This window comes from Orbicella faveolata, unplaced genomic scaffold, assembly GCF_042242905.1.
Source record: "Orbicella faveolata isolate gen_17 unplaced genomic scaffold, um_ofav_v1 contig_12, whole genome shotgun sequence".
NCBI lineage: Eukaryota > Metazoa > Cnidaria > Anthozoa > Scleractinia > Merulinidae > Orbicella > Orbicella faveolata.
In genome coordinates, this window is record NW_028301539.1 from 14,331,152 (window position 1) to 14,344,786 (window position 13,635).

The 13,635-nt window shown below is 39.8% G+C and overlaps 1 protein-coding gene across 1 annotated transcript in view; it reads left to right on the forward strand.

The window, feature by feature from the left end:
• LOC110052324 (oxysterol-binding protein 2-like) overlaps nt 1-13,505 on the forward strand; it is a 158,326-nt gene extending 144,821 nt beyond the window's left edge. The window contains exon 16 of the mRNA XM_089283800.1: nt 12,619-13,505. Within this exon, the coding sequence (XP_089139926.1) occupies nt 12,619-12,733 (115 nt within the window). The 3' untranslated portion in view covers nt 12,734-13,505. The remainder of the gene's footprint in view (nt 1-12,618) is intronic.
• The last annotated feature ends 130 nt before the right edge of the window (nt 13,506-13,635 follow it).

The window sequence follows — 13,635 nt, forward strand, 5'->3', positions numbered from 1 at the left end:
TAACTAAAAATAGCAAACACCTCGTGGGAACAAGTGGTGACGATTCATCAGCTCTAATTGAATTTACTACCTTGTGAAAAACAAGAGTATCAAATTACCCATTGTAACTAAAAAATAAAAATATCTCGTTATATTTGCATGCAATAAGAACAAAACAATCGTTACCTGCACTTACTATTGTAAACGTTAGAACTGCTTCAAATCTAAATAGTCTCGTCTCCTCTAAAACATGTCCTAAGAACTAGAACCGATGATTCGTGACCTCTAATTGAATTAACTCCTTGTGAAAAACAAAAGTATCAAGTTACCCTTTGTAATTAAAAATAAAAATATCTCGTGCCATTTGCCTACTACTCATGAACTGCTTCAAAACTCAAGACTCATCTCGTTCATAATTAGCCACCATTACACTGAAAATTATGCACTCTAAATTTAACCCAATGTACGTACGTAACACTCCCCTCCAAACCGGACTAAAAATCACAAACCGGCAACATACACGTCACTCTTTATTTTTCAATTACCAAAGTCCTTGTGTTTATACACACCTTGTGTTTCTCACGTACCATTTACCTTTACAACAAGAAATTTGATTGGCTGTTCATAGTAGATCCAATCTGATTGGTGTGACATACATACATCTCTCAATCACTCACTCACTCACCCATTGACCCGTCCATAACATACCCGACGTGCCGACTAAGAGGTATTTTTTTTACAAAAAAATAACTCAAAAACCCAGGAAAAACACAACAAAACAAAAGTCACCAGACATATATATAACCCAAAGTTATTGGAGGGGGGGGTCATTGAAAGAGTCATTGAAGTAAACACATTTTGCAGGTTAGGCTTGTTTTTCGCAGCAGGGGCGAAAACAAATGACATCATCGAAAAGCAAGTGCACACAAGGCGGCTTAGTTTTTGGTTGTGATTCTGGACCGTGTAATCATCAATAACATGGCCTGTTTCGTTGGGATGCCAGATGACGTGCTACATAACTGGAACAATTAATGTTCACGAACACAGCTTTTGAATCGCGTTGGCTTGGGGATGTTTACTGTGGGAACAGCTTTATTTCACTGGCTCCATTTGTCCTGGGATTTATTGATTAGTTCCAGTTGAGACAAAAAGTTCAGTTAGCCTCAGCTCTTACGCAGACGCTCCTACCCCCTCATGAAAAGTTCAGTCTGTATCCAGTCGAAATTGTTCGAAAAAGTACTCTAAAGCCATAAGAGGAAGCCTGAAGCAAGGACCGGCAATAGAAATGTTGTGTGCTTTTATTCATCAGCGGAAAGATTAGAATCGGTCGCTGGTTGCACGGAGTTTGTTTACGATAAATCAGCTCCGATTGCAAATATTAGCTAATATCATATTCGTGCTTCCAGCTGAGAAAACTGTATGTAAATTATACTTTTAGAAATTAGCTTTTGTGTTTAAATATGACCAGTAAATGTGAAAATGTTTAGCGTGAAGTTTGAGGGCAAATGCAAATATTTAGTCCTTTTAAACTTGTGAATCTACGGAAACTGCACCGTCAAACAACGTATCAAGAATCATGGTTTATCAGTCGAGAGGACCTCAACTTGCTAACCATAAATACACTGGAAAATACTGGGCTTTGTCATTATGTTATATCTGTCCGTAAAACTTCGGTTGTTGATATAAAAATGCTGATTTTAGCAATAGACGGGAGTTGAAAGTAATGAAATCAATCAAGTGTAAATTTTCTTCAACAGTTGCAGACTACACGGCGCGTCATGCACAATGTTTACTAGAATTTCATTTTCCGCAGAAATTGTCGGGATTTCCAGCTGATCGAATGTGACATAATTTAAATATGTAATTGCAGAAAGTTCTGCCCGAGAACTGGAACTTTGTATGATTGACTGATTGCTCCTTATTCATCCAAGAATTTCGCGCATATACAGAGAGCGAATGTTTACCCACCTTATAATAAATGGCGTGTCAAAAATAAATACGGCAGCGAGTGTCTGAAAAACACTAAGACCTAAGGCCAAAGACTCCTTCCGAATCTCAAAAAACAACACCCGGTAAGAGTAATCACACTAATGGCTGCCGCACAAAAACACTCAACCTTTTGCTAGTGGAACCCAGTCTACACGGCAAGTAAAAACCACATGACAAACGTTTTATTCTCGTGGACAAATAAATAAATATCGCTGGCGTTGACAAAGTGTGGGAAATCCCACACAAAAATGTATGGAATGATAACTTATTTACTGGCTATGTTATCTATTCATGGATTTTTTAGATGCTGGACGCCTTTTCTTTCTCGCCCTCCACTGAGTTCAGGAGATCGCCACGTTCATACTCATCCTTTATGTCAACAAGTTTGCAAAATTGATTGATAAGTTGCTATACCTTCTTTTGGTCTTATTGTTGCTTCTGTAGGAACCTACATAGGTTAACACGCCAACATTTTATTTCACTATGGAGAAGGAAGTTAACCACGTTCTACCCTTTCTCAATGTCCCACATTTCCCTGTCACCAGGACACATGGCATAGAGACCTTCACGGGTGTGCTAACCTTTTTGTCACACAGTAGGGCTGGTCAAAACCCTTATTGAAAGAAAAAAAATTAAGATAAACAACACGTGGTTGAGTTTTCAAGTTGAAATTGTTTGTAATTTTCTGCAACAATCTCTATCCTGAACATCTCTTGAATAGCTTAATCCACCCCTATATTCCCAAGATGGTAGAAGGATACGGTGCACAACCCACAGCAGGTGTCGAGCCACAAGAATCACGGCAATTTTATTTTAAGATCCCTTGCATTAGCCCGTTCTCAAGTATAGCGCAGCATAGGGTGCGCAAACTTGTCAGTCAGTTTTGGAAACCTATTGACATCAAAGCAGTCTTGTTTACCTTTAAAAGTAAGATCCTTTTCTTGATAGGCTCCGTATGCGCATTGTGTATAAATTTTCCTGTGTAAGTTGTAAAGCTTGTTACACTTGTGAAACGAGCCAACCCAGCATTTATCAACCTGCATCCATGAGCACTTGTAGTCAGAGAGATCTTCTCACGTTTTCAAACATTTACAAAGTTCAGAATATTGTTCAACACTATTCTGTGGCATTTTGTAACAACGACGCATTTTGTAATAACGATTGCAGCATTTTGTAATAATGTGCGCATTGTGTAACAAAGTGTGCAGCATTTTTTAATAAATCCAACCTACGCATTTTGTAATAAGGGCTGCAGCATTTTGTAATATTTATAAGTGTAAGCAAATTGTAATAATGTCTGACGCAAATTGTAATGAGGTATCACAGGGCACAGAGGAGTCGTCATTAAATGCACAGCGCTAATCACCTTCGTCTACTGTAGAATACTGTGTTAACTTCCGTTTAGAATGAATGGTGGTAACTGCGGAAATACAAATGATGTGATCACCCCAGTTGTGATTGTTTATCCGTTTATTCTTTCTTTAGTGTTTCGTTTTTGTTGTGGGAATCTCAGCTCGTTAAACTGAATACTAAGTAGATGGACCTAACCTAAATGGTCCTAAATCAAAACGTTTGGATGCCATCTTTAACGGCGACAGAAGTTCCTCTTTTTTCGCCCGCCGGCTAACAATAACATCATTTGTTTTAAAATTCACACGCTGGTCACTGAAAGTGTAAACTGGAAGGGATTAAGTGGCAATACGAATTAAAGATAAACTGAAAAACAGAATTCTGCAAAAGGGAAAAGCGGTCCGAAAATAGGAAATAAAATACAATGCCGTCACACTACACTTTAATAAGGGACGAACCATTAGAAAAGTGATGGCGGGTGGGACATTTTCAGGTTGCAGGAATTTTTTTCCACGTCCATTGCCTTTGAAGAATTTTTTTGGGGGGAGGGGGTCAGGTCTCCTGCAGTCATTTTTTTTGGGGGGGGGGGAGGTGGGGTGGATAGTCTACTGTCGCAATCTTAATCTTCACTCGCCACAATCTGATTGCCTGAAACAGGCTTCAGACAAATATTTTCTATCTTTCACACAGTCGTTTTGTTTTACTGTCAAAATTATACTCAGGAGGAAACAACCAAGTATCAGACACATTTGTAAGTGGCTATTACCCAACTGATGGGGCTGCGTTGCATTTTTTGTTTGATGTCTAGGGAAATAACAATTTTATTTATTCCTTCCCATGTTAATAAAATTTATTCTTGGCATGCAGTGAATGAAGGTTTTAGCTAGATTTCTGTGAATAGCCATCCAGTAACCATGATATGGGGCCAAAGGGCCTTTTCTGCTAGGGGGTCCCCCCTAGAAAATTTTGCACAATTGAAACGTTTTTGGTGCGTTTTCCACGGACTTGAATGATAATGCGTCGTTTACTCTGTCAAAAAGCTAAAATAGATGGAAACAGCCCATACTAAACGCATCAGTTGTGTTATTAAACACCTCCATGATTGTCTTTTATGATGTTTATCCAACGTTGATCTTAGCAGCCATCTTAGGGAAGTGTTACGGTTCGCCATGGGTGTGCACATGTGTGTCCACAATCGTCATTTATACATGTCAGTTGCGAAATCACTCCTATATATGTTGAGGCTTTTAAAACACGGCATGTGCTTCCTTAATTCAAAACAAATCAAGCAGGATAGCTGTTTATAGCACGTGTGTTTTTGTTTATCACTTTAAGGCCATGGTTATCCATAAGGGTTTTTCTGCAAGGATGTTTGGCTAGCAGTGTCCATGATGAGGTTGCTCCACACAAAATGTATCAGTCTTGAAAGTGAAAAATGTCCGTTTTCCTAATTGTACAGAAAACCAGGTGAATGGGGATTAAAGGATCCAAACATTAAAACTACGGTAAAAACTGGCTGCCAAGGTGCCCTTCAGGCGAGTACAATTTGTAAGCTTGAGAGTGCAATTCGCTCTGCAGGAATTTTGTTTTTCGTCATTTCTCCTTTGCACAATTTTGTTTTAGTCACCCTCCCTTGCATGAATTTTTTTTTGCTTCCCCCCAATCACTTTTCTAATGGTCCGTCTTTAATGTCGTCACGCAACGCTCTTTCCGGGGAGGCGCCACCATGGCGCTGTATGGGTGCTGTATCAACTTCTGATCAGAAATCTACAACCCTTTTTGAGTTATTTTTTTGTAAAAAAATACCTCTTAGTCGGCACATCGGGTATGTTATGGATGGGTCAATGGATGAGTGAGTGAGTGAGAGATGTATGTATGTCAAACCAATCAGATTGGATCTACTATAAACAGCCAATCAAATTTCTTGTTGTAAAGGTAAATGGTATGTGAGAAGATTTGATCCCGATAGAGTTCAGAACGGCCATATGTATTCTTCTATAAAAGAGGAGGAAGTATTTATATATTGAGTTTACTTCGACATTTTCTGTGGGTTAGGCTGAGGATTTTAGTTATGAACGAGATCAGCCTTGAGGTTTGAAACAGTTCTTGAGTTAGTAGTATGCCAATGAAACGAGGTTACGAATCGTCGCTTCTAGTTCTTAGGACATAGAAAAAACTTGTCAAATTAACCAAATCATTACTGTAAACAGCTCCATGAATGCTCCTATCTCCGACACTTCACCCAAAAAAGTAACTCTTGCACGCCTTGCGTGCCTATGTTTTTAATTTCAAGGCCACAAATCAACACCATTTTATTACTACTCAGTATGGCAGTGAAAAGTTCTTGGCGCTTTTCTACTCCCAAATTAGCAAGAACTTGAGATGTTAGTCTTTGCACCGTTGCATTTTCTGCTTTTGTTTAATTACCGGGAACTTGTGCATCAATCGTTTTGAGTTTTACTTGAACACCGGCCAGGCACTACAGGCAGATGGATTTACAATGACAGACAGATTAATTTCTCACGGCTACTGATTATTCCCATGGGCATTTATAGCCAATCGAAATTTACGGGTTATACCCCTGTGGATATCTCAGCCAACTGGATAATTTTACTCGTCTCGAAAGACGAATTTTGGGGGTATTCCTGTCACGCGTAACTTTTTAATTCGACTGATGAGGCCGATGAGCCAGATTCAAAATGTTTTCCAGATTCATCGGTTGTTGTTGTTACTCTTTTGCTGTATTCTGCCGTTTGTTCATAGTGGAGATAAACAAAAGAAGAAACAGAGACTTTGTTACTTCTTTTCAAGGGAAAATTCCACGTGCCAGTAGCTGAGCGGACGAGATCACAGAAAAGTGCTGTGGTCCAGTTTTGGAGAAGGACGGAACTGTTTACTCTAGGAAACGAGGAAAGTCCCACGCTATATTTCAACGGAAGAAAGGTAGTCAAAAAGTCGGAGGTTTCGGGAGTTGTTGCAAAAACATTTAAAGAAACCAAATCGGCCGGTTACAAAAACCTAAAACAAAGGTCACACGATAGTTACACAGGACTTACTGGGCGAAAGATACGACGAGTCACCTCAAGTAACATTAGATACCGTGTCCACAATGCAGCATTTACAAACAAAGCTGTACCAAAGCCTGTTAGAGCACGCCACGTACAGTCGCAGCACCAGATCGATTTGGTTGACTTGAGCAAGGAGCCAGTTGAGCTTGGAGGGAAGAGTTACAGGTACATTCTCTCTGTCATGGATGTATTCAGTCGTTATCTCTGGCTCGTACCGCTGCTCACAAAGTCAAGTCGAGATATAGCAAGGGAACTCAAAAAGATACATGAACGGGATGGGCCACCGGATCGTCTTCAAAGTGACCGAGGCCTGGAATTTCATGGGTGTGTAGAAAATATTTGCAAGAAGTATAAAATTCGAGGAATTCGAAGTAGGCCTTACCACCCACAATCACAAGGCAAGGTTGAACGTTCGCACCGACGATGGCGTGACAAAATGATGTATGACTTACTGGCTATGAAGGGGAAAGGAATCAACTGGGCCAAAAACCTGCCAAGGTACCGCAGAATCCTAAACGAAGAAAGGAAAGAAGAACTTGGCTGGTTAAGCCCCTTTGAAGTTTACTATGGGCAAAAATCGAATGTTGTGACCAAAGCATCTTTAGAAAACTACTACATTGACAGTTTTCCGTCAGAAACTTTAAAAACCCCAAAAAGGAAAGGCCTGTCTAAACACCATATGACCGTCAAAAACGTTAGGAAAAGAGCCAAGTCTTACAACCTAAAGCTGGAAAAACAGTTGATGAACAAGCACATGCATCGCAACCGTCTTCCAACAGAGTATAAACCAGGAGAGAAAGTCAGGCTAAGGCTTAAGTCACAAAAAGGGAGGATTGCTCCAAAACGAAGGCACATTTTGAAAGGCGGGGTAGTTGCAAGAAATCTCAAAACCTCAATGTATAAAGTATCATCAGTACAGAAGAGGATTTCTGTGGAAGATATCACAAGTGTTAGATCTCAGGAAGAGAAAGCAAAACGGAAAGAGCAAGAACAAAAAAGAAAGAAGCGACTGCATCGAAAAAAATCTCGTATTGTTTTAACTCGCGAGGATAGATTAGAGTTCTTTAGAGAAAGCACTCTTATTGCCTTTGATCATCCCAAAGATGGCAATTGTCAGTTTAGTGCACTATGTTTCTTCTTGAGGAGGATAGGTATTGAAAGATCACCAGAAACGCTAGGAAAAGAGATTGTAAGATACGAGAAAATCCAAACGACTTAGAGAGTTTTCCCTTGGAACTATTTGTTGGTCAAGGATGGGCTGAATACTTGGCCGAAATGAACAAAGATGGCACCTTTAGAGATCATATAACTTTACAGGCCGCGTCGAACATTTTCAATGTTCAAATAACCGTTCATTCTTCCCTCGGAGTAGGGGCAACCACTATGATTTCGCCATTTACTGAGGTTGGAGTTACCAATTTCAACTTACGACACTTTGCGGAAGGGCAAGGAGAGCATTACGTGTGCCTAGAGGTAGAGGAAAATGCTGCTGAAAACTGTTCAAATGACAAGCAAGAGAACCAGGAAGTATGCAATGAAGACGAAAATGACATGGAGAAAGCGGATGAAAATAATGGCAAAAGAGAAAACAAAACGAATGGCGGAGCCAACCGAGAGGACCAGACAGCAAAAGAGGGCATATACGAGAATCAGAATGACAATGATCATCAGCAAAGAAGGAGCAAAGAGACATGTTCATTTGACCACCTTCCAAACGAAATAATTGCCATGATTTTTGAAACAGCTCTACGATCTTCAAACCCCAGTGATGCCTGCATTCTTTTCCAGGGACTAAGAAATGTGTGCTCTCGATTTCGCCAGTGCACCAATACTTTCGCTTGTTACCGGAAATATACTATCATGACGGATCCCCTTGTATGATCAGTGTAAGGTGACTCATAAAGGAGTTTGGTCCTTCAAGTGGATTCATCCTTGAGTTAAGACGTATAATTTATAGCAATCGTTGGCATCATGCATGGCTCGAGGTAAATGCCATAAGTTTAGGTTGGTTCCGAATTAAGAACATTTTTTGGCGCAAATAACATGCTATTTTTTTTGTTTAGTCGCTTTTCTGTATCAGCGTGTTTTCGGTTGTTGTTATTGCTATACTTTGTCATTGCTGTACCTGTTAAACCAGCTTTTTGCCGCTAGATACTATAACTAATGTAAAATGCACAATGTACTATGAAGTTTAAAGTTAAATACGTTGTAATATCACATTAAAGTTCGTGTTCAAAGTTTTAGAATTGTGTTGTTCTTTTACTACTTTCGTGGCAGAAGAGATGGTAGACTCGCCAGATATTCCTGTGCATTCTTTCGTGTTAAAAGATCCCCTCACTGACCCATTGGTTTTACGGCCGGCGGCTCTTGGCCTTCAATCCTTGTAAAAAAGTTTAGGAACACTTCAATAACAACGGTCTGTTGTAGTTGACCAGAATTAAAATTCCCCCATCCCCCTCTGCAAGCAATGTTGTGTTATGAATTAAGATGTAATAGAGCCGTAGGCTATGGCACCCTGAGGCCCAATATCCATGGCCCATGGCCCACTCCCTTAGTTAAAAGCCACCATACTGAATATCGATAAATCCTCGGATTGAAGTCGAGTACCAAAGGACAAGGTTTTGGCTGCCAGTATATCAGAAAAATTGCAAAAGAACAGGCTAAGTGTACAAAAGTGAATGTTAATTAAGTGTGAATGTTACATATTCATTTCATACTAGTTAACAATCAACAACCATAAAGATCAGCGGTGTCGGTTACCACATTAACATCATTTGAAAGAACTCATTACAATTTGCGTGAGACATTATTACAATTTGCGTGCACTAACAGATATTACAAAATGCTGCAGCCCTTACTACGAAATGCGTAGGTTGGATTTATTACAAAATGCTGCACACTTTGTTACACAATGCGCACATTATTATAAAATACCGCAATCGTTATTTCAAAATGCATAACTTAATACAAAATGCGTTATTACAAACTGCCGTAGAACGAACACACTGTTTCAAAGACTCTGTAGTTACTAAGTTCCAAGCAAAGCTTAAGAAATCTATGTACATAAAATGGAAAAGTCCGACCTCAATAAACGGGTCAAACACAATTTGACACTTTCCTTGTAGGCACCTTAGCTGGGAGTTTATGATTAGGTCCACGCAAAAAATAAGTAAAAGAAAAGAAAAAGTTCCAGTCTTACTAGGAGTTGAACTCATAGCCTCCCGCTCACGAGGCATATGTCTTCTCCACTGCGCCTCTCTAACAACTATACTATTTGGGGAGAAAATATTGAATAAATCAGTTTGTATGGAAGCGCTGGGTAGTTAAAACAGCAGGCTCAAGGATGTTCCCAGCACGGACCTCATTTATTGTTGTACTTTTATCTTTCTGGTAATTACCTACTCATAAGACTACAATACCTCAACCCAATAAATAAGACTACAATCCCGGACAAAAGTAGTTGGGACAGTTGAGCTGGATCACGTATCCCCCTTCGTCAGTGTTGGAAAATGTGTTTTTTTTTTCAACAAAAAGGGAAAAAATCACCTGATTATCGACATTGTAAGTGGGGGGAGGGGAGAACTTGCTTCGTGTCCCAACTTTTTGTCTGAGATTGTAGCCGTAAGCCCAAAGTATGCATTCCGGACCTTTCCCCAGCCACACCTCCTCGTGTTCTAGCGCGTGTGTCCCATGCGCCGAGTTAATATTTCTCTGAGCTTGTGATCTTGATGCACTCAAGACAACATAGAGGGTCTCTGAACAGACCAAGGAGAAAACGTTTATTTATTTCTCTGTCGAGCTTAGCTCAAAGAAAATCTTTTGATGGTGTGTATACATGTGCACTCGTTCGTGTGGGCGCCAATTAACACGAAATTATTCGCAGTAATTATATAGAATCACCATATAACCACCATTTAGAATAATTCTCGAGAGGAATGCTCTATTGTTACATTAGTAACTCCAAGCTTGCCTCTGATTTTTCATTGTGTTCATTACTGTTCGTCATGTTTATTGTTGTTCATTCTCTTCGTGTGGCAGACAGGCATGTAGATAGATATTTTAGGATTTTCTTTTTTCTGTGCATTTCCAAACTTGGCAAAACTTGAGCTTTACATGTATATAAACCGGCTGTGAAAAATCCTTTTTAGCCCCATTACTGATGTTTAGGCCAATAATTCTTGTTATCTTATTGACCAGTATACATTTTTAAACTCGTGGATACGCGAAGCGTAGAAACGTGTTTTTTGCGGGGACTCCGATATGCAAATGTGTCACTCACTCACTCACTCACTCACTCTCACTCACTCACTCACTCACTCACTCAATCTCTCTCTCTCTTTCTCTCTCTCACTCACTCACTCACTCACTCACTCACTGAGGTGTAGACACCGTTCGTAATTAGTCGGCCCGAACGAGAGCACCCGAGGCCGACGCCATATTGGAATAGTAACTGTGCAGTCAGCGCAAGCCTTGCTATCGTGTTTGCGCGGTTACTACTCAAAGGATGCATCGTGCCAGCCCGAATTGATGATTTTGTAGCTTTTACACGACCATTAATGTTAGGTGTAATTCGCTAAACTGAAGTGGAATTGACTTCGAATGTTCGAATTAGTACTACGGCCAACTTGAGCGCTGAATTTCACGAGCATTTGACTCGTCCGGGCGTTCAAAATGACCAGGAGATGAGCATTTGTTTGCTGGAAAGTGGCCTACTAATGTGGTAAGCTTTGATGAGAATGTGTCTTACTCGAGGACCTTAATGAACTTATATGAGCGAAACGAACACTTCTCAATGAACGAAACCAGGACAAACATCGGCACCATTATATAATATTGTATTTCATTTTTATAATTAGTAACATCTAAACCTGAGGCCAGCCGAAACATTGTTTTGAATATACCTTGTGTCAGCCTTGCAGTAGTCTTTGACGTATTATCGTTTTACTTTTCAAGTTTGGCTGATTAGATCTCCTGTGAGATCCAACGTTCAATCAAGCTGGACCTTCGTTCAGAGCTTTGCAGTTTATAGTACTTACGTTTTTTCATGTTGAGTAGTCCACGTTCAACCGACATCGAGTTAAGTTTAGATTAAAGTTGTGTTCTCTATACTTGTCTTGGTTATTTTAGTATATTGATCTGAACTCTGAGTGGAATGTGAAATGCACATAAACTTGGAAAAAAATTCCCAAATACTTGATTTTGATAAGCTTAAATGATTTTTACCCTGTCTTGTGTTTACACTCTTGCTTCCTGATTGAAACAATAACAAAGGGAAAGAAACACCATGTGAGCTCGTAGGAGCACATGTTTATGGGTGGACAGATGTTTTGGATCAACACTGAAAATGCTTGCAAAAGAGGCTACTTATTTTGATGTATTTTACGTGCAATATATATAGAGACAAGCAGTTCCACATTGGAAAAGAAGTGCTGTCTCATAAGAAACCTTACCTATAGCCTTGAGTGAAATGCAATGAAAAAGGTCTGCAAGCTCGTACGACTTGAATACATGCAAATGTTCCCAGCAGGCAGACAAACATCAACATCAAGATCTGAGTGTATGTGTGTTGGGGGGGGGGGGGGCGGGGGGGAGTAGTCTAATAATTTTTTTGCCAGGAGTGTCCTGTGTGACCCAAGAACCCTTAGCCATTACCATTCCATGTTCAGCTGCAATTTTGCCACCCTAGCTATTCTGTAATATGTGTGCAACGAAAGCCAACGAAAAAAGCCTACGCTTTCTGAGATAAGTGCGACCTTGCGTGGTACGAACCCCGCTTGTTTTAACAGCCTTTAAAAATACACCAGTAATTGCAAGTTCGTCAACATGTTTCATCTCTAGATTACTTAATCCACGAGTTTGACCATAGGTCTCCTTTGATTTATATATATAAGAAATATTACTGTTTTTTCCGCCCAAGGCTGAATATTTTTATTTTTCTGCCAATTTTAGGCTGAAAATATTCTCCTGAATATTCTTAGATTACAGCGTATGACATTTGTATTTTCGAATGTAATTGGTGTCTGGAAGGTGTTAAAGTGATTTGGGGGCCAGCCTGCAAGCATTAAACGCACATAACTTCCCCTAATTTCGTAAAATTTCAGCCTCGATATTCTTATAAAATATATTCTTATAACAAAAGAGTCTATTTCAATGATCCCACCTCTTAGAATTATGCTAGTGAACTGTACTCTACCCTTTGAGTCTCTAAACTGGTGTTTCTTTGGTGTTTTAGGTGGTTTGTACCCAAAGAAGACCTTGATTCTGGAACATTCTGCTATGTGTACAAAGGAGGCTACTGGCAGGCGAGGTTAAAAGACCACTTTCCTGACTCGCCCTATATTTACTGACGGGCGTCTTTGACGCTGCGATGTACAGCTGTTAAACATTTATCATTATTAGCATGAAGCTAATTATAAATAGAGATTTACAAACAACAGAAAAAGAGGAAAGAGCACTAGTTGAAGTAATTCTGTGATTTTTTTCTAAACATGTTCTTAGTAATTGTATGGTCTCGACTTATATCTGAGGATTCCGCTGAATTGATTACACATTTTGTGATTTTCCTTGACTTTTTACTTTTCTGGTGATTTACCAAATTTGTCAGATTTAATACAATGGATAACTAGCATACTATCTGAACAACTTTTTCAATTTTAGAGAAGCGTGGCAGCTGGTGAGTGTTTTGTAAAATAACTAAACAGTACAGCAATACCTATGGAGGGGGATTTGGAACAAAATTTGGAAGTGGATCATATCCTCTGACAATTTGATCGTACCTCCAGGGAAATGGATTGTACTTCAAGAGAACTGGGTCGTACAGGGAACTGTGTCGTACCACAAGAGAAATGGAGGAATTGGGTCAGGAGTTTGAATCGCAGGCTCCTTTGCTCATAGCCTCTACCAGGCGTTCAGTTTGTTGGTGCCGGGGTTGGTGCGCAGCGCAAAAACCGCGTCAACATACGATTACTGACCAGAGTAGATACTCTTTTGATTCACCATGGTTTATTTGAATAGTGTTGAATGATTTTTTCGGAGTTCGCTCTCCGATCTAACAGAAAAGCGTTTTGAAAAGTGTCTGTAGAGAATGATCTTGTAAAAATAAAACTTTTGAGGTTTCGAGAGGGGATCTTAGTGAACTAGAAACAGGCACAGAACAGAGTTGTGAAAGCGTGCGAAATGAATGCCGTGATCAGATCGTGAATTTCAAACTGACGCAGGCGAACGAAATCAGAGCTGACACCAGCACATC